The sequence below is a fragment of the Oryctolagus cuniculus genome, chromosome 4, assembly GCF_964237555.1.
Source record: "Oryctolagus cuniculus chromosome 4, mOryCun1.1, whole genome shotgun sequence".
Classification (NCBI taxonomy): Eukaryota; Metazoa; Chordata; class Mammalia; order Lagomorpha; family Leporidae; genus Oryctolagus; species Oryctolagus cuniculus.
Genome location: NC_091435.1, coordinates 100,075,273 through 100,098,707, shown reverse-complemented (window position 1 = coordinate 100,098,707; position 23,435 = coordinate 100,075,273). Strand labels below are relative to the sequence as shown.

The following is a 23,435-nucleotide window of genomic DNA, read 5'->3' as shown; positions in this document are numbered from 1 at the left end:
TTTCCCTCTGAGGCACCATTTAAATATGCATTTTGTGGTGTTGGTCCTTTCCTTCCGGCTGTCTCTGTCTCCTCATGTTTTTATTTTCTCTCTCTCCTCTTTTTCTCTCAGACCCACCTTTGCTTTTTTTTTTTTTTTTTCTTTTCCCTTCTATGGATGTCCTTCCTTTTTCAAGGCACTCCCAAGTCACGTAGCTTTAGCCCACATTCCTGTCCAAATGCCCTGCCTTTTTGTTTGCTGTGTTGGGTCTTTATTTGATAATGGTCTACTTGCTTCTTTTTGCCAATCCTCTTCATGTTTCATTCTCCTTCCATCTCTTTCTCCCTTTTATAGCCATCCTTTTCATGTGCTTGCTTTTTTATTGTAGTAGAATATACACAGCACGAAATCTACCATTTTAGCCATTTTTAAAAAAAGATTGATTTAGGCTGGCGCCACGGCTCACTAGGCTAATCCTCCACCTTGCGCCGCCGGCACACCGGGTTCTAGTCCCGGTCGGGGCGCCCGATTCTGTCCCGGTTGCCCCTCTTCCAGGCCAGCTCTCTGCGGTGGCCAGGGATTGCAGTGGAGGATGGCCGAAGTGCTTGGGCCCTGCACCCCATGGGAGACCAGGAGAAGCACCTGGCTCCTGCCATCGGATCAGCGCGGTGCGCCAGCTGCTGCGCGCCAGCCGCAGCGGCCATTGGAGGGTGAACCAACAGCAAAAGGAAGACCTTTCTCTCTCTCTCACTGTCCACTCTGCCTGTCAAAAAAAAAAAAAAAAAAAAAAAGATTGATTTATTTGGAAGAGTTACAGAGAGAGAGAGAGAGAGGAGAGAGAGATCTTTGATCTGCTGGTTCACTCCCCAAATGGCTGCAGTGCCCAGGCCTGAAGCTGGCTGAAGCCAGGAGCCAGAAGCTTCATGCAGGTCTCCCACTTGGATGGCAGGGGCCCAAGAATTATCTTCTGCTGCTTTCCAAAGTGCATTAGCATGGAACTGGATAGGAAGTGGAGCAGCCAGGACTTGAACCAGTGCCCATACGGGATGCTGGTGTCCCAAGCATCTACTTAACCCACTGTGCCACAATGCCAGCCCCGTATTTCAGCCATTTTTAAGGGTATGAATCACAGTTTAAAGTATATTCACATTTTTGTGCAACCATCACCATTTCTCAGTTTCTTTTAATTAGATTGCTTATTTCTTTACTTGATTGGGGGAAAATGGCAGAAAGAGCTGTTGCTATCAGAAGTAGCTCATGGGATCTTTGTTGGGAGCACTTTTAAAATGGTTTTTCTGCCATGACTTTGCCCCAGACAGAGAATGGGCTCCGGGACAATGACATCAAGCCGCGGGTCAGTGAGTGGGAAGTGATCCAGGAGTCGGGAACGAAGCTGAAGCCCATGTACGGCCCCGGGTACACGGGTCTGAAGAACCTGGGCAACAGCTGCTATCTCAGCTCTGTCATGCAGGCCATCTTCAGCATCCCGGAGTTCCAGAGAGCGTAAGTCCCCCCACCCCCACAGACAGGGCACCCAGGACCACCCTCCGTCCCTCGTTGGGAAGCCCGTCTCCATCACCCACCACATCCTGGGTGCCCTCTCTTCCTTATGGTATCAGGGAGATAAGCAGAGTTTTGTAAACGAAAAAAACCCTAGGGGTTTGTTATATTCATAACGGCTCTGCTTTTAGCACATCACCCGATGTACCAAGAATATATTAATTGTGAATCTTGACAGCCAAACCGCCAAACAATCCTTTAGATGCACCAGGAGGGACCCAAGGACATGTCTGGCTAGAGTCTGCGTTCAGGAGGAGGAGTTTCCTAGGGCATTTAGGATTTTCTTTTCTGTTACTCAGAGAGTGTTCACAGACTGGACTAGTGGGTATGGGTCTGCAACGAGATAGGTAGTGAAACTGGGAGTGAGCATGTAGAAATTTTTTGTTGAGTTTGACATTGCTTTGTCTTCCAAGTGGCATTTCCTTTTTCTAATAATTTCCTTTTATTGCATTTTTTTAAAAGGTCTCATCTGTTTGAGTTGAACTAAATGAACAAGCTGGCCTTTCCCTCTAGATACAACAGAAGGCACTGATGTAGGGCACTTTCCAAACTGCCTTCCCTGTTCCATGCCCAGTGCCACAGTCGCTTTGTCTGTGGCCGTTTGTTTCCTTAGGTTGTACTTGAGACAGGGAGCCCAAGTTCAGTGGCTGCGGCTGGTGTTTAGCTGCTGAGTTTAGAAAATAATCTCTAGTGTGTCTGGAGTGAGCAGGTTTCTTTCACTTTGTTTGAGTATGGAGGAGCACAGATGTGCACCAGGACAGATTAGGAACAGCATAGGCCAACATTTTACCCACATGCAGTTCAAATCCTCATGGCTTTGATAGTGGCTATTCAAAAGGATGTCAGATAACCTTTTCTTTCCTGTCTCGGTATTTGAAGAATTCCCTCTTCTTGCTGTTTTCTGGCTTTGAAAATGGTTGGTTAATTTTCCATGTATGATTTTATTTTTTCATGCAGCCAATAAAGAGTGAATTCTGCTCTGCTCTTGAGAGTGCAGGGTGTATCTGTGGGTCAGTGGGTCAAAAAACATGAGCTACACCCCCCACCCTGGGACATACAATTATTTGGAAAAACAGACATTGAGTAAAAACTGTGTTGTCACAAACATGGTACGTTCTGTGAAGGAAAAGGGAAAGAGGTGGTCAGAGAGGACCCCATGAAGAGGGGAGGACATGCACCTGATGGGCGGGCGGGAGGACTGGGGAGAGGCCTTGGAAAGGAGGAAGAGCAAGTGTGTCTCCTTTGCAAAGGTTTGTGTGCCGCATTGTAGTATTTTTTTTATTTTAAGATTTATGTATTTATTTGAGAGGTGTAGTTATAGAAATAGAGAGAGAGACAGTGAGAGGCCTTGCATCCTATGTTCCACTTCCCAAATGGCCACAACAGCTGGAACTGGGCTGATCTGAAGCCAGGAGCCAGGAGTTTCTTCCAGGTCTCCCATGTGGGTGCAATGGCCCAAGCACTTGGGCCATCTTCCACTGCTTTCCCTGGGCCATAAGCAGAGAGCTGGATTGGAAGAGGAGCAACCGGGACTAGAACTGTTGCCCATATGGGATGCCAGCTCTGCAGGCAGAGACTTAGCCTACTATACCACAGTGCTGGCCCTGCATGGTAGTGTTTTTATACTCATGTTATCACCATTTGATTGGGGAACAATGAGGCTTCATATAATATGACTCATGATCTAAGATCTTTGTTGAAAATGTTGAAGGAATATCCTTCCAGTAGGTGTTGTATAATTATTATTTCCTTTGATCTACAGCAGAATATGTTCTTTTTTTAATAGAGCACTTTTATTTAATAAATATAAATTTCAAAAGTACAACTTTTGGATGATAGCGGTTTTTCAGAATATGTTCTTGTCTTAACAAAGTCCAATAATGTGTTCATTGCTTTATAATCTACAATTTAAAAAGTCCTTCCTAGGCTCCAAAGTTTGGCGAATCTTTTCTTTAATGAAAAATGTGTCTCACATCTGTGGTTTGAATTTGAGATTTGAAGCTCTCCTTAGGCTTGCTTCAACAGTCTTAGAAATTTATGTGATATTATTGAATATATTGTATTTTCTAAACATTTGTTGTACATATTAGAACGTGAGCAGCTTACTATTGATGCTCATTCTTATTCTTATCCTAATCATGCTTTGACCAAATATCACTAGATTAAAATACAAAGATATTTTTAAAAAGTTTGTGGGGAAAATGGAATTAAGTATACTTTGTTGAAAATTTTTTGAAACATATGCATAGTTTTTTCAGAATACATTTTCATGAACTTTTTAAATAAAGACTCCCCTTATGCATGGTTTTCAAAAATTTTTTTTTGTGGCAAAATAGACATCTTTTCATTCTATTTGTGATGAAGTTTTGAAGACTTGCACTCACTTTTCCAACTGCTGTTTCTCCAGCAAGCCTTACTCAGAGGGCTAGGTTCAGGAGCAGGGTCTCTGTTTTGGAAGTAGAAATAACGACTCACAGAAAGATTAAATGACTTACAGACAGCCTTGGTGTGAGTTGGGAAAGATAGAATGGTATAAGTTGGGAAAGATAGTTCCTTGCATGCCAATTGAACCTAGTTTACATTGAAAATTTTTAAAATTTATTTGAGAGGCAGACATACAAACACACATAACAGAAACATGGAGAGAGAGAGAGAGAGAGAGGTAGAGGGGAACTCCCATCTGCTGATTCACTCTCCATGTGCCCAAAATGGCTTGGGCTGGGCTGTGTGGAAGCTGAGAACAAAATCCAAGTCTCCCATGTGGGTGGCATTACTTGACTTTTCACTGAAGCCTCCCAGGGTCTGCATTGCCAGGAAGCTGGAATCAGGAACGGGCACTGGGAAACAAACCCAGGTACTGTGATATGGGTTTCAGGCATCTTAACCAGCTTCGTAACTGCTGGGTTGAATGCCTTGCCCCCCATTTTAAAGTAATTCTTGATGATGATAACATCTAAATATATGGGTATATAAATTGGATAACAACCAGGATGGATTGTCTGCCAAGTTACATCTTTGTCTTTGAAAACCACCAGATTGCAAATGAAGGTATTTGTACTTTAAAAATTGTCTAGTGGGGTCAGAGCTGTGGCGTAGTGGGCACTTTAAGCCTCCACCTACAGGGCAAGCATCCTACATGAGTGCCAGTTCTAGTCCCGGCTGCTCCTCTTTGGATCCAGCTCTCTGCTATGGCCTGGAAAAGCAGTAGGAGATGGCCCAAATGCTTGGACTCCTGCACCTGCATGGGAGACCCAGAGGAAGCTCCTGGCTCCTGACTTCGGATTGGCCCAACTCAGCTGTTGTAGCCATTTGGGGAGTGAACCAGTGGCTGGAAGACTTTCTCTCTGTCTCTCCCTCTCTCTGTCTGTAACTCTACCTCTCAAATAATAAAATAAATTAAAAAATTGTCTAGCAATACTTATGCATTTTCATTTAATTTTGTAATGGAGGCTATTCCTCATTGATGAGAAAAGGAATGAAAATGGCTCTTTTTATGATAGTTTTGCTTTTCTCATCAATTCTTATGTTAATGTGATTTTTAAAAAGATTTATTTATTTATTTGAAAGTCAGAATTACAGAGAGAGAGAAGAAGCAGATTGAGAGAGAGAGAGAGAGAGAGAGAAAGAGAAAAAGAGAGAATGAGAGAGGTCTTCCATTCGATGGTTCACTCCCAAATTTGCTGCAATGGCCGGAGCTGTGCAGCTCCAAAGCCAGGAGTCAGGAGCTCCTTCCAGGTCTCCCACGTGGGTGTAGGGGCTCAAGGACTTGGGCCACTTTCCACTGCTTTCCCAGGCCATAGCAGAGAGCTGGATTAGAAGTGGAGCAGCTGGGTCTCGAACCGGTGCCCATATGACATTATCCCACCGCACCACAGCATTGGCCTCATTGATGTGATATTATTCAATCCCCATAACTCTGCCTTTCTCTACCAATCTTGCCTTAAACCATAAATCTTTTTACTAGTGTTCATCTTTCCTGCAAGACTTTTGTCTTATCAGGTTCCAAGATATGATAAAAACTGGATCATAAGAGAGCCAATGAATACATCACCTTGTATACTGCTAAGAATTCTTCAGTGTGGCCTTACACTAAGTAGTTTGGTTTCATGGTTTGGTTTATCTATTGTTTGGCTCTTGGCATTTGAAATTTCTAGATAAAATTGTTGCCCTAGTGACATATCGAAAAGTCATTTGAATGGGACCAGGCCAGAGAAGTGTACTCTGTTAATTTTGATGTGGGCGGACAATTTGGGATACAAATTCTAAGTTTGTGGACAGCAGGTGTTTCAGAGTTTCTGACAGTAGAGATCCCCTCAGAGGCTGTTGCTCACTGCTGGTGTGTTATAGTTCTCTGTCAGGGTTCCATTGCAATAATTCCTTTTCCATTTGGTTATTGGTGGTCATTCATGGAAATTGGTTATGTGGTTATATGATATGAATATATTCATTCAACAGATATTTACTGAGTGCCTTTTACATGTCAGATGCTGTTCTCGTGCTGGAGATGCAGTTTTTAGATAGAGAAAGTCTCTGCCTTCATGGAGTTTATACCCTAGCATGTAATCTCTAGAGAGGTAGATAATAAACAAGAAAATAGGAAAGTGAAGCCATCCACAGGGAAGGTAGAGGGTGTCCTGGAAGCCACGAGAAGTGGAGAGAGCTCCTGAAGCTTTCAAAGGCCCTGAGAAGTCAGGTCACACAGGCACATCTGGCTCATGGGGTAACTGGGTTGGCCTGAACCACTATGTGAATTCACCTGTGGAAGATGCCATCGTTGGTAGCACGAGCTTTGAAGCAACTATGAGTTCTGTCCTACAGTTTTTAGCCCAAGATGCACAGTACATGGACTGTCTGCAACAAGCCCAACACACAGAGACACATGGAAAAGGCTTCTCAAAAACTCAAGTCCTACCCACCATTCAGATCCTGCCATGCAAAAGCAACCAGCTACATCTTGGGATCAAAATCCAGAGCAATCACATAGGGATCACGGTGAAGACGGAAGGCAGAGAAAGCAGAACAGGAGAGGAGGAGGAGCAGGAAAAGAAGAAGAGAAAGTGGAAAAGGAGCTACAAGGAAGCTGCAAAAAGACGAGAAAGGGGGAAATGAGGCGCTGTGTCCACCGTCAAGATTAGTTAGCAAATCCCTCATGACCAGTGTCTGGGCAAAGTTTAAATTAAACAAGTTCCCCCCAGTACAAGACATTCTGTCCCTGTCATTTCTATTCAGCATGACAGATAAACAGATGATTAAATGGTTTTATGAAAAGAGGAGGAAATACAACAAAGAAACGCGCAAGCAGAAGCCAATCCAACGATGCGAGAAAGACCATCCTGCATTTCAATGGAAATTATTCTGGATTGAATGTATATTCATATTTTAAATGTAAGGACTATGTTCTGAAACATTTTATATGACACCATTCTCGTGTATACGTGGACTTCTGGAAGATAAACGAAAAAATTAACAATTGTTAAAAAAATAAAAAGCAAATCATTGTAATTGCAAATTGTGGTGCACGTTGAGAAGAAATTCAGCCGAAGGCAGGTGGTAGGGAGTTAGGAGTGGTAGTTGTGGCTACTCCTGTTTTGGCCCGGAGTCTGAGAGGTGACTTTTCAGCAGACGTGAGAAGGAGCCACCCAGCAAGGGTCTGTGGAGAGTGTCCCAGGAAACAGGCAGCAGATGGCCTGGCTTGGAAGCAGCGGCAAGCTGGGAGTGCCCGGTGCAGCAGGAGGGGCAGGTGGCGAGACTGGTGGCAGATGAGGTCAGAGGAGAGGGCAGAGTAGGGCACATGAAGGGCCAGAGAAAGGGAGCTGCTTCTGGATTCTTCTTCCTAGAGCTTTCAGGCTTAGAGAATCAAAGACTGCAGAGGGAAAGAACAGCACAGGGCAGAGGGTGTAAAATGGGAAACGAACTGAAGAAGAAAAAAGAATGATTGTGCTAACATTTGAGACCTGTTAAGGTCAACACTGCTCTATCAGGGCTACTAGTCAGAAGGGAGTACTTGGGACCACTCAGGGGACAGGGAATAGGCAGGTGCAGCCGGCAGAGTGGTTCAGAGCCTGGCTCTGAAGCCAGGTCACTCCAGCCTACTCTAGGCTTCATCACTCACTCTCTGGGCTTGGGAAGCTGCCTAATAATTCGTGTCTCAATTTCTCATCCCTCAAATGGAGAAAATAATAAAAACAGTCCCTTCTTTGCATGGTGGTAAATGAAGACTCAGCTAGATAACGTAGGAGACTCTCAAGAAGCGGTGGTTGTTTTTGTCAGTATGATTCACTTTGAAATTATTGGAACAATTCCTAATGTTACAGAGAAAAATGACTCGAACACTTGTTAAGATGGTGAGGCAGACGTTATTCAAGGGAGACCAAGTGGGTAGGCATGGGGATCATTACAGCGGGTCTTACAGTGGATGACACACGGGGCTCGGCTCTGATTCCAACAAGGATGAGCAGGGATTCGTGACCAACGAGCAGGTTGGGCTCAGAGAATGGAAAATTACAAACAGGAGACCTCATGGATAAGGGGTTTCTGGCTAAACTGACTTGGTAGAATTACTGCTGAAGGCAGGCTGGGCTGGTCAGAGACCAAGAATGAAGGGTTTTCATTAAACTGACCTAGCAAGATCCTTGCCCTGACTGGATTACAAGGGCAAACATGGTAGCCCAAAGTTGGGCCTAGACAAACATAGGACTTAGAGGAGCCTAACCAGAGCTTTGGTTAAATGAAATTTTTTTTTAATATTTATTTTATTTTTTTAGAAAGGCAGAGGGGGCCAGCGCCGTGGCTCACTAGACTAATCCTCCACCTGCGGTGCAGGCACCCCGGGTTCTAGTCCTGGTTGGGGTGCCGGATTCTGTCCTGGTTGCTCCTCTTCCAGTCCAGCTCTCTGCTGTAGCCCGGGCAGTGGAAGATGGCCCAAGTGCTTGGGCCCTGCACTCGCATGGGAAACCAGGAGGAAGCACCTGGCTCCTGGCTTCGGATTGGCGCAGCGTGCTGGCCGTAGCGGCCATTTGGAGGGTGAACCAATGGAGGGAAGACCTTTCTCTCTGTCTCTCTTTCCGGAAGGAAGATCTTTCTCTCTGTCTCTCTCTCTTCACTGTCTAACTCTGCCTGTCAAAAAAAAAAAAAAAAAAAGGCAGAGGGACAGAGAGGGAGAGATCTGGTTCACTCCCCAAATGGCCTCATTGGCCAGAGCTGGGCCAATCTGAAGCCAGGAGCCTTGAACTTCATATAGGTCTCAGATGTGGGTGCAGGGGCCCAAGGACTTGGGCCACCTTCTACTGTTTTCCCAGGAGTTCTAGCAGGGAGCTGGGCTGGAAGTGGAGCTGTGAAACCTGTGCTGATAAGCGTGGCTGGCATTGCAGTTGGTGGCTTATCTTGCTGTGCCACATCAGCCCCAAGAAGGGTCTTAGAGTGACCTTCATTTGTTTTTGAGGTGGTGTCATGTTGGTGTGTTAGGACCACGTGAGGAATTTGTGAAAGGATACCAAATTCCAGGCCTCAAATCAGAACATCTCAGGTTGCTCTGGTGGGGACCTTGCTACCTGGGCTTGCACCCACTGATGGAAGCATGATCCCTTCCAGCAGGGTCGTGAGCATGGCTGTAGAGGAAGTATGTTTCTTTGGGTGGGGGGTTTAATTTCTACAGAAAGGCTGGATGGACTTGGTGAGTGAGAATGGTGGCTTGTTTGGGTTGTGTTCTTGTCTCAGGTGCTGTGTTTTGACTGTTCCTTCTTGTTTTCTAGGTATGTAGGAAACCTTCCCAGAATATTCGACTACTCTCCTTTAGACCCAACACAAGATTTCAATACACAGATGTAAGTGCCAGGCAGCAGTTTCTAAGTAAAAGTACCCAATAAAGATCACAGTGGTTATCTCTGGGTTGCAAAATGAAAGAAAAGTTATTTTTTTCTCCTTCATTTTTTGTATTTTTTTAAAAAAATGCTCTAAGGGGAGCCTGTGTTACTTTTATAAGAAAGAAATTAATACAGTTATACTGAGGAAAATTTGAAAATGGAATCTTCATCAAACAGAATCAAATCATTGTGTTTGTGAGTAATCAAGATAAAATAGTTCACCTAAAAGCCCATACGTTTACTGAAATTCACAGGTAATTTTAACGTCTCTGTGGAAAACAACAATGACCTTTTGCTTTTGTTTCTCCCTCTGGCCAGGACTAAGTTAGGACACGGCCTTCTTTCAGGCCAGTATTCAAAGCCTCCCATGAAATCCGAGCTCATTGAACAGGTGATGAAGGAGGAACAGAAGGTATGTGCCCTGGTTGGGCGGGGCGGGCGTTCACGAGGAGGGCGTTTCCCAGCCAGAGTGCGGGTTTCCTGTGATTTGGCACAGGGTGGCTGCACGTTGAGGCAGCCTCATTTCAGAGTGGCAGGGGCCTGTCTGCATGCTCTTAAAAATCGCTGTAAGAATTTTCCAGGTTGGGGTTTGCAGTGGCAGTGGCTTCATAGTTTATATATGTGCCATCATGATCAGTCTTTCGCAACACCCTTCTTCACAAAGTAGAGCTGAGCTAGAAGGATAAGCCTCAGGAAAGTGTAAACGTGTTCCCCTCGGTGACCTCATATTGCCCTCACAATATGTTTCTTGGAGGCTGGGATTTCTCAAGAGGCTGCTTGTTAAGAAACAGCCCTGGCCGGTGCCGCGGCTCACTAGGCTAATCCTCTGCCTGCGGCGATGGCACACCGGGTTCTAGTCCCGGCTGGGGACGCCGGTTCTGTCCTGGTTGCTCCTCTTCCAGGCCAGCTCTCTGCTGTGGTCTGGGAAGGCAGTGGCTAGTCACTGTTAATTGTTAGAATGATGGCAGCCTGCTTGATCTCCTGACCTGCATTTCCCTGTGCCTGCCCCAAGGGCTGCTGGATCCTCCCTACTGGTTGCGTAATTCTGGAGGACACGACTTGTAATCTGCTGCGCCCTTGGAATTCTGCAGTGCCCAGCCTCTGCAGCTGTGTCGGGCAGCCCCAGCTCCTTTTTCTGGCTTTGTCCTGAAGGATATTTGTACTTCACTGTCCCCTGCTCTCCCTTTGGAATATCCTGTCTTGACTTAGTGGGCAAGCTCGTTCAATGTGTTTGACTCCTGTGGTTGCCTTGTAGTCATTTATCCTTTACTCATACCTGTTCACAGAGTGCGAATGGGAAGTCAGTGAAGGCAGCTAGTTGTGGAACTGGAGCAAGCAGAAGAAGGAAACCCATAAGGGGAGCATACAGGGGCGGTGTCAGTGAGTGGGGAGAAGCAAGAGAGTGATGAAGAGGGCCCAGAGGGAACAGAGCATCTGAATGTCCAGCGTGGTGGAGCAGAGCGGGAGAGGGAGGACGTAGGTCCTCAAGGTGCGTTGGTACCCTGCACCATAAGGTGAGAGGTGCCTATCCACCTCCACCAGTGACAGAAGAACCTTGTCTGGGAGGTGGCGGGGGACATGCTGGCTTCAGAGCTGTAGGAAGGGCCTGTCCAGCTTTCTTTTACCTCTGAGATGTTCAAATGGCAGAATTGGCCTTGGTGGTGACTGGGACTGTTTTATTTCAGCCTCTCTGTAATGGTAATAACATCTGTGTATGTTCCATGATTGTTCTTGTGCTTTTGGAATCTCCTCATTGGAGAAAATGTGAAATCAGAAATTGTCAAGTTAGTGATGTTCGGAAGTTACATTTGGTTTTGTTGCTATGACAAGGTTCTTTTATGGTAGGAAAGAAAGAGTTTTTTTTGTTGTTGTTGTTTACAAAAAACATGTTACATGTTCAGTCTTCGAATCTTGACTGCCTGGGGCTTTGTCCCTCTTTCCCCATGGATGCAGTGGCCTTTGTGTGACAGATCTGAAGACCTCCAGGGTCCAAGGCTAGCAGGGGGAACCAATGCTCTATTTCCAGCTGTGTAAGCTATGTAACTTATGCCACATCTGGCGTATAAGCCGTGCTTTGGCGGGCCCCCACATAGTATCTGAATTTCCAGCTTCTCTCTCTCTCTTTTTTTTTTTTTTAAAAAGATTTATTTATTTCACTTTGAAGTCGGAGTTAGAGAGAGAGAGAGAGGGGGGTCTTCCATTCGATGCTTCACTCCCCAGTTGGCCGCAATGGCTGGAGCTGTGCCAATCCGAAGCCAGGAGCTAGGAGCTTCCTCCGAGTCTCCCGTGCGGGTGCAGGGGCCCAAGGACTTGGGCCATCTTCTACTGCTTTCCCAGGCCACAGCAGAGAGCTGGATTGGAAGTGTAGCAGCCGGGTCTCGAATCAGCGCCCATATGGGATGCTGGCGCTTCATGCCAGGGTGTTAACCTGCTGTGCCACAGCACCGGCCCTTCCAGCTTCTCTTTAACAGTCAGAAGCCCTGGTGGTCCCGGGCCCACGATGGCAGATGGAGCTGAGCAGCAGCCCTTCCTTTACATGGGACATGCATGTGACTTGTGACCGCCCAGTACTCTACTTGGGTTTGTGACCCTAGATCTGGATCATTGTAAAATTCTTTCTGGCTCTGGGGTAGCGTGGTCTAGTTCCACAGAGGGAGAACCCTGACTGTCATCCATGCACGTCTTGGTATGGGTGGGGAGGGCTTATTCTGCCGGGTGGGAAATGTGCAGATCTCTGATCCAATCCTTACTGAAGGTTCTCTAAAATTCAAAATCGGGCTCAAGTTGGCCATCTGATTTTCCTTGTGGTCATGGGGCTATCCATTGCAAGCCACCACTTGAGCAAACAACTCATAGCAAAAGTCTCTGCTCCCCTGGGTGGCACAGGAGCCACTTCTGGAAGCACTGGCTGGGATTTTCACCTACAGTTGGTGTAAAGGAACCCGTGCGTGGGACTTCTCTCAGGTATCAGGTGGCCCCGTCCCAGACTGCTGGTGTGTGACTCACAGATGAAGCGGAAATGCCCCAAGAGAGGAGAGTGGGGGTACTGAAGCAGATGGGGCTAGATTATGAGAAGAGCGTGTGACGGAGGGGAGTATGAAGGATGAGTTGGCATCAGGTGACAGAAATGCGTCTTTGCAGGCCCGCCTTCACAAATGATCGCATCACAGCATCACATAAGGCCTGCAAAGGGCCAGTCTCTGCCTGTGTAACCACTTGGGCAGAGGAGTCTAGCGTCACGAGCCAGAGCCCAGCGGTGCAGATCTGGGAGTGGCACAGGCAGTGTGCCCTCGTAGCTGTGCTTTGAGCCACCAGCCTATCCTGCTGCCCTAAACAGTTGTTACAGGACTTGTTTCAGGTTCCCAGTGCCTCTGCGTGGATGTTGATGGGTGGGTGACAAAACGGAGCAGTTAAAGTTTGAATAATTACTAGATGACATGGATTTCTCACCAGTGTCTCATATCTTGGGTCATTTAGAGACTATGCTACTACATTGGTTTGCCACAGAACAAGGTGAAATTTGTTTTTTAATATATGCATGCTTAATTTTTTCATCTGTAAAAAGTTTTAGGTACTGCCATTTCTACTTGGATTTATTGAATGACTTAATATTAAATTGCATTTGCAGTAGATAAAACATTCTCACTATATAATAGACCTTTTTAAAAAGATTTACTTATTGATTTGAAAGTCAGAATTACATAGAGAGAGGAAAAGACAGAGAGAGACAGAGAGAGACACAGAGAGAGAGAGAGAGAGAGAGAGAGAGAGAGATCTCCCATTTGCTGGCTTACTCCCCAAATGGCCACAATGGCTGAGGCTAGGCCAGGCCAAAGCTAGGAGTCAGGAGCTTTTTCTGAATCTCCCACATGGTTGCAGGGCCATCTTCTAGTGCTCTCCCCAGGCACATTAGCAGGGAGCTGGATGAGAAGTGGAGAAGCTGGGTCTTGAACCGGCACCCATATGGGATGCCGGTGTCACAGACAGTGGCTTTACCTACTATGCCACAGGCCAGCCCCTATATAATAGACCCCTTTTCTCTTTCAAAAAATATATTCCTGTGGCACAATGGGTTAAGCCATTGCCTGTGACATATCCCTTATTTGGGTTCAATTCTTTGCTATATGACTTCTGAGCCAGCTCCCTGCTAATGTACCTAGGAAAGCAGTGGAAGATGGCCCAAGTACTTGGACTCCTGGCACCCACAAGGGAAGCCTGGATGGAATTCCAGGCTTCCAGTTGCATCCTGGCCCAGCCCTGGTCATTGTGGCCATTTAGGGAGTGAAGCAGCAGTCGAAGCATGCTCTTTCTCTCCCTCTCCCTCTCCCTCTCTCTCTTCCTTTCTTTCTCATTCTGCTTTTCAAATAAATAAATAAATAAGTAAATCTTTAGAAAAAAGATTACTGATCATTATGCATTCTAAGACAGTGCTTTCAAACATTTTAAAGGTGAATACTAAATACTATTATTTATAATCAATAAAATAATTGTTTTCCAAAGAGTAGTTCTTTTTTTAAAAAAATTCTATTTATTTTATTTTATTTTATTATTGAAAGGAAGAGATTGAGAGAGAAGTGTCCTCCATCTGCTGTTTCACTTCCCAAACATCCACAACAGCTAGGGCTGGGGCAGCCTGAAGCCAGGAGGCTGGAACTCAGTCTGGGTATCCCATGTGTGTCGCAGGGACTCGACTGCTTGAGCCATCATCTACCTCCTCACCCCCTCCCCGGGTTTACACTGGGAGGAAGCTGGGGTTGGGAGAAGAGCTGGGGATTGAAGCTAGGCCCCTGACATGGGACGTGGGCATTCCAGGTGGCGTCTCAACTGCCACACCAAATGTCCTCCAAAACTGCATTTCATAAGTGACTTTTTAATGTGATTTCCCATCTTCATGATGTTTGATGCATAGTTGTCAGTCTCATCTTTTTATTAGCATGAGATAACCAGTGTTCTGCTTTGAGTTGATATAACTGTAGCTCTGAACATCAGATTTTTTTTTTTAAAGTTTTTATTTAATGAATGCATTTTTCATAGGTACAACTTTAGGAATATAGTGGTTCTTTCCCCCATACCCACCCTCTGATCCCGACTCCCATCCCACCTTCCTCTCCCTCTCCCATCCCCTTCTTCATAATGGTTCATTTTTTGTTTGATTTTATATACTGAGGACCAACTGCATGTTAAACACTGATTTCAACAGTTTGCACCGACACACACACAACATAGAGCACAGTTTGAGAACAAGATTTGCAGTTGATTCTCATAGTACAACTCATTAAGGGTGGAGGTCCTACATGGGGAGTTAGTGCACATGATTTGTGTTGTTCCTTTGACAATTAACACTCTTAATTATGATGTCAGTGATCACCTGAGGCGGCCATAAGCAAAGTGAATGTTCTCCTTTAGAGAAACGACTTTTGTTTTCTATAACCTCTGTTTTGCTAGGTTGGACAAATGCAACTTTTCAGATTTTTGAAACTGGAGTAGTAGTTTGAAATACGAGTAGTAGTTCAGGAATGTCCCTTGCCCATCTCACTGGCTTAGGAGATTTGACGTTTGGACCAGGGCAGAAGCTACTGTTCCAAGGTTTATAGTTTAAGGTTAAAAGTTTAAATCAATGGACTCTGCATTTCTGTGTTTTAGGAACAGGCTGAGATGTGTTCTCCCTTTTCTCCTATGTTCTTTTAAGTATCTGTGCAAGTGTTGCTCTAGTGTGAAAATGGCCTCAATCTTGCTTCTTGCTTATTAATTAAAGCTTTAGGCCCTGGGGACTGTGAGTGGACAGTGTCTGGCTGTCTGCCCGGAGTGCTGTGTTAAACAGAAAGTCCAGTGTAAGCATTTGGGAGAGATTCTGAACACCGTTAGTCCTCTCTCTAATTTTAGCTGATCTGTTTTGCAACTGCTGATGGAGAGAGTAAGTACTGTATCCTATTAATACAGCAGGTTCCCTAGGTGGTTGGTATTTTGGAGGCTCTTTGGGCCTTCCTGTTACGAAGTTAGTGGTCAGGGCTAGCCATGGCTGCAGGTGTCCCAGAGGCAGCCCCTGAGGAGAGTGTGTACTTCCTGAAAGGAGGGTTTGACTTGTGGTCAGTTTGTGAGATTTTTAGGCCCATAGGGGATATAACAGGTGATGGCACTGACCCATGGTCAAGTAGGAAATGTACTTTATTTGAGTTGTCTTTTTTTTTTTTTTTAAACCATGATCGTGGTGTCTCTCCTGTCAGGTAAATATTGGATTTTTTTTTCTTTTTAGGAACTATGTTAAGAGTCTGGCTTTTTTTTTTTTTTTTTTTAAGAAAAATAATTTAAATTTGGTATATAGAATAAGGAGTCTCCATGTTTCTGTTGTTTAGCTTTCATAATGACTGTTCTGCCAGCCTGGTTCCATCCATCAGTCCCCTTAAACTCAGTCCTTCCTTTCCTTTTCCATTTTTCCTTTCCCTTCAGTATTTTAACACAAGTTCCTTTTCACCTATAAATATTTACTATGCAACTCTGCTACCTGTTTTTTTTTCATTTAACATCAATATTATGTTAAAAGTTGTTTAACGTGTTAAAAGCATACTGGCAAATTAGCAACCATTTGTTAGTATCACCTATTTTTCAGTTGACATTGAGGTTTTGTTAAAAAGTTGTGTTGAAAGCGTACTGGCCAATTAACAACCATTTCTTAGTATCATCCAATTCCCAGTCTGTATTCAGATTTTTTTCCTGCTGTATCAAAGATATCTTTCTTAAATCCCCCTCAATTTTTTTTTTTTTTTTTTTTTTTGCAAGCAATTGACTTGCTGAAGAGCAGGATTATTTGCTCTAAGATTGTCTAAGGGTTGTCTCCTGGAGGAATAGTTTAATTTGTGTTTTTTTTTTGGAGCTGGTAGTTAGATTTGGAGTTATTTTTTAAATTTAAGGTAAACAAATTTCATGTATTTCATATATATAGGTTTAGGAATATAGTGATACTTCCTACCCTCCCTCCTGCTCCTGCTCCACCCTGCCTCCTCCTCCTTCTCTCTCTCTCTCTCTCTCTCTTTTCTTTTCTTTTTTTTTTTTTTTTGACAGGCAGAGTGGACAGTGAGAGAGAGAGACAGAGAGAAAGGTCTTCCTTTGCCATTGGTTCACCTTCCAATGGCCACCGCGGCCGGCGCGCTGCAGCCGGTGCACCGCGCTGATCCGATGGCAGGAGCCAGGTACTTATCCTGGTCTCCCATGGGGTGCAGGGCCCAAGCACTTGGGCCATCCTCCACTGCACTCCCTGGCCACAGCAGAGAGCTGGCCTGGAAGAGGGGCAACCGGGACAGAATCCGGCGCCCCAACCGGGACTAGAACCTGGTGTGCCGGCGCTGCAAGGCGGAGGATTAGCCTAGTGAGCCGCGGCGCCAGCCCTCCTCCTCTTATTCCCTCTCTTAATTTTTTTTTTTTTTTTTTTTTTTTGACAGGCAGAGTGGATAGTGAGAGAGACAGAGAGAAAGTTCTTCCTTTTGCTGTTGGTTCACCCTCCAATGGCTGCCACGGCTGGCGCGCTGTGGCCGGCGCACCGCGCTGATCCGAAGGCAGGAGCCAGGTGTTTCTCCTGGTCTCCCATGGGGTGCAGGGCCCGAGGACTTGGGCCATCCTCCACTGCCTTCCCGGGCCATAGCAGAGAGCTGGCCTGGAAGAGGGGCAACCGGGACAGAATCCGGCGCCTGACTGGGACTAGAACCCGGTGTGCCGGCGCCACTAGGTGGAGGATTAGCCTATTGAGCCGTGGCGCCGGCCCCCTCTCTTAATTTTTACAATGATCTACTTTCAGTTTACTTTATATGCATAAGTAAAGAATGAAAATGAAATGAAATGAAAAATGAAAAACCAGCACTGTTCCTCAACAGAAGAGATAAGGGCTGTAAACAGTCATCGAATCTCAAAATGTCAATTTCACTCCTATACATTGCAGTTTTGGTACTCTATTAGTAACCACAGATCAGATCTGGAATCTTGATTCCACTCACTCACCTGTTTCAGAACCCTCATTTCTAGTTAGACATGATATGAACGTAGCAGTAGTTGAACATGAGAATTCATAAGACCAGCCTCTGACATCAGAGCTAGAATGGATGTAGGCAGATGGCCAGCTGAAGAACAAGGCATTAGTGTGGTGTGGCTGAGTCTGAGATAAAATGTTCAAACGCAGGACTGGGCTGCAGCCTGGTGTAGAGAGGGACACATAGATAGAGAGGGAGGGGCAGCATTTCTCTGGTTAGGAAGCTTTTTCAGATGACTTCCCAATGACCAACAGTTCTCAAGAAATAACTTGGCTGTTGAACTAAGGATTGAGAAAAGTCAGATGAGGGAAAACAAAGACATGGAGTAGATACAGAAGGGGAGAGGTGTGGGAAGGAGATGAATGAGAGTAGGCCGCAGCCCAAGCGGGGGTTGGTCTTTGTGGTGTTTGTCACCAGGATCTGTATTGAAGCTTCCCAGCTTGGTTGTTGGGCCACATGGTGCCATGGAGCAGCAGCCAACTCTTCAGAGTTTACTGACTTGTGGAACTTTCTAGAGCAGCTGCTTTCTGTGGTCTATGTTGGGTACTGGCAGCCACATCAACTTTGGCTTGCAGCTTGAAAGAAATCACACATCAGCAGCAGGCAGTGGCTGTTGCCATATGTTAATGCCTAAACAGAACATGCACAAAAATGAAAAGATTTACTCCATGTGGTGCCTCCATGATGCTGAGATTGGAGGAATATTTGCTTGGCTGTCCTGTAACATTGACTTCTGAAGTCTTGCTCAGAGTAAGACATGTTATCTTCCCTTTTCTGCAACCAGAAGAATGGGATCAGGTGAGAATCAAGCATGTAAACCAGAAGTAGTGTTAGGACTCTAGAGAGTGGGTGTAGGGACTTTTCTAGCTATGCAACCCTGGATCAGTCACTTAACAACCCTGTGCCTCATTTTCATCATCTGCCAGGTGGAGAGAATTGCCATCACCTTACAGGATTGTGTGAGTTAAGAAAAAATACATGTATAAAATGTTAAGAATTGTGCCTAGCACCTAGTAAGTATTCATCCAAGCACCTGGAATGGTGTCTGACATTTTATCACACTCAATAAATATCCTGCATTCAATGCATGTAGCCATTATGCAAAGATAAGGCATTATTATTGCATGCCTATGTCAGCAGATACCATGTAGATATACATCAGCATTGTGCATAAAGGAGGTTATGACTTCTAAATAGTGTCCAGGAGGTATATGTATGGGCAGTAAATTAATTGTAGATATAAACTGATCTTTACCTAGTACAGGAAGCACATTTGAAGCTGTGTATGTGTGTAAGCTGGTTGTTTATGGCAGGATCCAAGTCTCACCTGCCTAAATGCCATCACTTTGGGGAATTTTCTAAGAGCGGCTAGCCCTGTAGTGTTCCTTCTGGTCTGAAGCGCCAGCATCCCATGTGGGCGCTGGTTCTAGTTAGTCCCGGCTGCTCCTCTTCCGATCCAGCTCTCTGCCATGGCCTGGGAGAGCAGTAGAAGATGGCCCAAGCCCTGGGGCCCCTGCACCCACATGGGAGACCTGGAGAAAGCTCCTGGCTTCTGGCTTCGGATCAGGGTAGCTCCAGCTGTTTCGGCCAACTGGGGAGTGAACCATCGGATGGAAGATCTCTTTCTCTTTCTCTGCCTCTGCCTTTCCTCTCTCTGTGTAACTCTGATTTTCAAATAAATAAATAAATAAATCTTTTAAAAAATATAGCTAAGTGTATGTGTCTCTCATATATGAGTGTAAGCTCCTGGAAGGCTGCAGCCCCATAGTGCTCTGCGTGAAGTCAGCAGTCATTAAATGACTAAACTAGAATGTTTATAGCAAGACGAGAAAGTGCGTCAGAGTTTCGTAAGAAAACTTAGTTTAGAACATATGTGTTGGAGAGGTTTTATATGTAGAGCCACCCCGTTGGCTGCAGCGAGATACATAAAGGAGTTTTCTCATTGTTTGTTGTGTCTGACTGTGCAATTCTGCAAACCCACTGTGGTCTTCGGACTGTGGATACTGTCCTGAATGTCCAAGAGAGCTCAGAGGCCTGAGGCACAGCCTCCTCCTGCTAAGGATGAACGTTTAAGAAAATTGAAGGCATTCGTGGTGAGCCCAGCTGGTGGCCCCAATGGCAGGTTCTGTGGACTTCAGGGGGGGAGAATGGGGCCTGGAAGCTGAGCGAGGGGAGATTTATGGCCAAGTGAAAGGGCAGAAGCCACAGTGTTTGCAAAGAGGGCATCACTTTTGCCTCTAGGCAAACGTGGTGAGGTTCATTTTCTGAGACCTGGTGTGTGCAACAGGGCCCACTTCTTCGTATTTGCCATAAACAGAGCTGATCCTGGAGTCCCTTGTGGTTCTCTTTTAGCTACATGACAGTCTGGTTGCCAATACCACTTGGGAGTTGAAAGACCTATGTGGCATTTCTCTGCCAGACACAGTTTCCCTAGCACTGCGTGTAGTGACAAGGTAGCAGGCATTGGAGTTATTAGATGAGTCACACTTGGAGGGAGTGCTCAGCAAATACCTTTATCAGGTGCCCAGCTCTCTCACTGGGCCCTCAGCTTCCCAAACTGCCTCTTTGGAGTGTCTTAGGCAGATCTAGATTTCCAGTGATTTCTGATAGATTGTCAGTATTTGAAAGTCCAGTTCACATTGGAGCCAGTTTGAAGCTTCTCTCCCCGCCTGAGCTTGGGAGTCTAAGGAAGCAGTCGTGCAGAAGGGTTAGTGCCAGCATTTTCTGGTTCTCTTGTTCCTGCCCCACCCCTTTGCCTTCTCTCCTCTTCTGGCTGCTCCAGAGCTGAGGGTCAAGCAGTGGAGCGATTACAAGCAGGGAGAGCCTTGTCTCATGGCTGATGCAGTTTGGCTCCCTGGTGGCTGTGTCCCATGTCTTCTGTTGAGGCTGGTCTTGCTGGGGACATGAGAGTAGTTCTTGAGAGATGTCCCCTGGCCTCCCCTTTATAAGGACCTTTGCCAAGTGCCTGCCCCGAGCCTCCTCTGTAAACGGACATGGTATGCAGGGTCCTTTCTAGGGGAGTGTGACCACCTTCTGCACTATCCTTTCAGTCCCTGGGGAAACTGACATCAGTGTCCTACCAGAGTACAGAATGGGCTCCCGAGCTGCGCCCTTGGGTGCTGGTTGCACCTGTTGTGCACACTCTCGCGTTGTGGGGTTCTCTGCAGCACTCCCCTGACCTTGGACTGCCTTCAGAGGCCCCTCCTCCCTGACACCTCTCTAGCCTGGGCTGTGATGGACGAGTTTGGCCACCATTAACAAGGCCTATGAGAATGGGCCTAGTGTATGTCTTTTGAAGGTGGGATATTCATCAGGCCATGTCTTTAGTTTTGAGTCAACAAGAAGAGTCCCATTGTACTCTTACATATGGTGGGTAGCGCAGGCCTGGTCCTTGCTAAACGGCCAGTGAATGTTGGCTGTGACCATTTAACTTCAATGGGCTCCAGTTTTCTCATCAGAAGCACAGGGTTTATGCTAAGCCCTGCTCTGCTTGCCACCCAGGGCTGTTACTGTGGACGGAAGTATTGTAAGTCCATGTTATTTTTCTCCTCTAGCCTCACCAGAATGGGATCTCTCCACGCATGTTTAAGGCCTTTGTGAGCAAGAGCCACCCGGAATTCTCCTCGAACAGACAGCAAGATGCCCAGGAGTTTTTCTTGCACCTGGTGAATCTTGTGGAGGTGAGTGAGTCGCTCTGCAAAAATCTGCAAAGGGTCGTGAGCATTATCCACCGTGGCTGGGTCACGGTGCCTCTGCCCATTCGGCCAGAACACCCCAGTCCTCCCCCGTCCGAGCTGCTTCAGAATCAGCCTCTCGGAGGCCTTCCTGCTCAGCCCACTTGATATGACCTCCCCGCATGCCCTGCTTTCCACACTCTGGTCTCTCTGTGCTCCTTTCAGTCTGTGTGTCATAGGAGCATTTGTCATTCGCCATATATATATGCGTACGTATCAAATCTGGTCTCTGTGACAAAGCCCCTTGAGAGCCTTGCGTGGCGTTTGGTGTCCTCCCTGCCACCACTCAGAGATGGTCACTCTTTGCTCACAGCAGAGCTGAATCATATTAAACAGCTTGAAAGGCACTGAGCACTTTTTCATCCTATAAAAAACTTCTGTTTTTTTTTTTTTTTTTTTTATTATAAAAGTGTTCTTTGTGTAAAATGCAGAAAACAGAAAGGAGAAATAAAGATGCCCCCTAATATCAACCCCTGCCAATGGCCATTGCTAACATTTTGTCCATGGACCACTCTAGCTGCTTCCCATGTCACAGGCCGAGGATCCCTTTCCTGCAAGATTTGGAACCAGAAGTATATCAGGATTTGAATATTTTGGGATTTTGGAATATTTGCATAAATTTTACCTATTGAGCATCCCTAATTCAAAAATTCTAAATCTGAAACTTAAAAAAATTAATTATTTGAGAGACAGAAAGAGAGGGAAACAGACCCAGATAGAGTGAGTTCCCAACCACTGGTTCACTCACCAAATGCCTAAAATAGCTAAGGCTGGGCCAGTCTGAAGCTGGGAGAATAAGATTTCTTTTTTGTATAGAATTTTCTTGTGTTTAGATAGCCTGCAAGCCTTCATTTTCCCAGAGCAGTCCTTTATTTTTTCCCCTTTCTCTTCCCTTTGGCTCTTTCACCCTGCCCTTTCTTCTATTTGCCAGTCCTTCTGTGATTTTTTTTTTTAAATTTTATTATTTATTTGAAAGTCGGAGTTAGAGAGAGAGGGACAGAGACTGAGAAAGAGAGAAAAAGGTCTTCCGTCTGCTGGTTCACTCTCCAGATAGCTGCAACCAAGGTTGTTGCGGGAACCAAGGTCTCCTGGAGCCAGGATACAGGAGTTTCTTTCAGGTCTCCCACATTGGTGCAGGGGCCCAAGCCCTTGGGCCATCCTCCACTGCTTTCCCAGGTGCATTCACAAGGAGCTGGATCAGAAATAGAGTATCAAGGACACGAGCTGGTGCCCATAAGAGATGCTGGCATTGCAGGTGGTGGCTTTACCCACTATGCCACACTGCCTCTCCCTCCTGTGGTTTTAATGGCTACATGATATTAATTCACATGATGATCTGGTATTTACTTAATCAAATCTCCACTTTCAGACTTTTGATACATCCCACTGCGTTGTGATTTAAGCTTTCTGGTGAACTGTCATGCCCAGAAAACATGTTTAATAAAGTCAGATCTTTACAGTAGATTTACAATTGATGTTGTAACTTTTATTTGTGACTTAATATTCATAAATTTACTAACTGGAGGAAATCTGATCTGCAGAGGAACCGCATCGGCTCAGAAAACCCAAGTGATGTTTTTCGGTTTCTGGTGGAAGAACGCATCCAGTGCTGTCAGACTCGGAAAGTCCGCTACACAGAGAGGGTGGACTACCTGATGCAGCTACCAGTGGCCATGGAGGCAGCAACCAACAAGGGTAATAGACATGGGCCTGTGTGTGTCTTCTTGGGGGAGACCCGTGTCTTGGGTAATATGGCGTAGGCACTGAAACGTCACCTCAGCAGTACACAGTTGAAGTCTGTGGCCCGTCTCCTTCCAGGTTTCCCTTAGTCCCCATGTGACTTTCTTTTGGGAAGACTCACATGCATCACAGGTTCTACAGAGGCACTATGGATGAAACCCACTTCAGTTCCTGTAAATTTGGCCAACTAGTTGGCTTGAAGTCAATATAATTTCAGAGGAAATGATCAACAATGATCTATGTAGAAGATTCTTTAAGTCATCCCTCATAAATTGTGCTATAAGTCTGAGGGAAATGACCAGATGTGCATTTCTTTTCTTTTTTTTTTAAAGATTTATTTATTTATTTTAAAAGGCAGAGTTAAAAAGCAAAGCAAACAAACAAAAACAAAAGGCAGAGTTGTAGAGAGAGAGGGAGAGACAGATTTTCCATCTGCTGGTTCACTTCCCAGATGGTTGCAGCAGCTGGTAGCTGTGCCAGGCCAAAACCAGGAGCCAGGAGCTTCTTCCAGGTCTCCCACGTGGGTGCAGGAGCCCAAGGAC

At 45.7% G+C, this 23,435-nt stretch overlaps 1 protein-coding gene across 2 annotated transcripts in view; it reads left to right on the top strand.

The window, feature by feature from the left end:
• The window catches only part of USP13 (ubiquitin specific peptidase 13), a 123,139-nt gene that overhangs the window by 63,382 nt on the left and 36,322 nt on the right, over positions 1–23,435 (top strand). For both annotated transcript variants that reach the window (XM_008266542.4, XM_051818794.2), the window contains exons 8-12: positions 1,295–1,482; positions 9,291–9,362; positions 9,720–9,813; positions 20,974–21,099; positions 22,695–22,848. In XM_008266542.4, the coding sequence (XP_008264764.3) occupies positions 1,295–1,482; positions 9,291–9,362; positions 9,720–9,813; positions 20,974–21,099; positions 22,695–22,848 (634 nt within the window). The remainder of the gene's footprint in view (positions 1–1,294; positions 1,483–9,290; positions 9,363–9,719; positions 9,814–20,973; positions 21,100–22,694; positions 22,849–23,435) is intronic.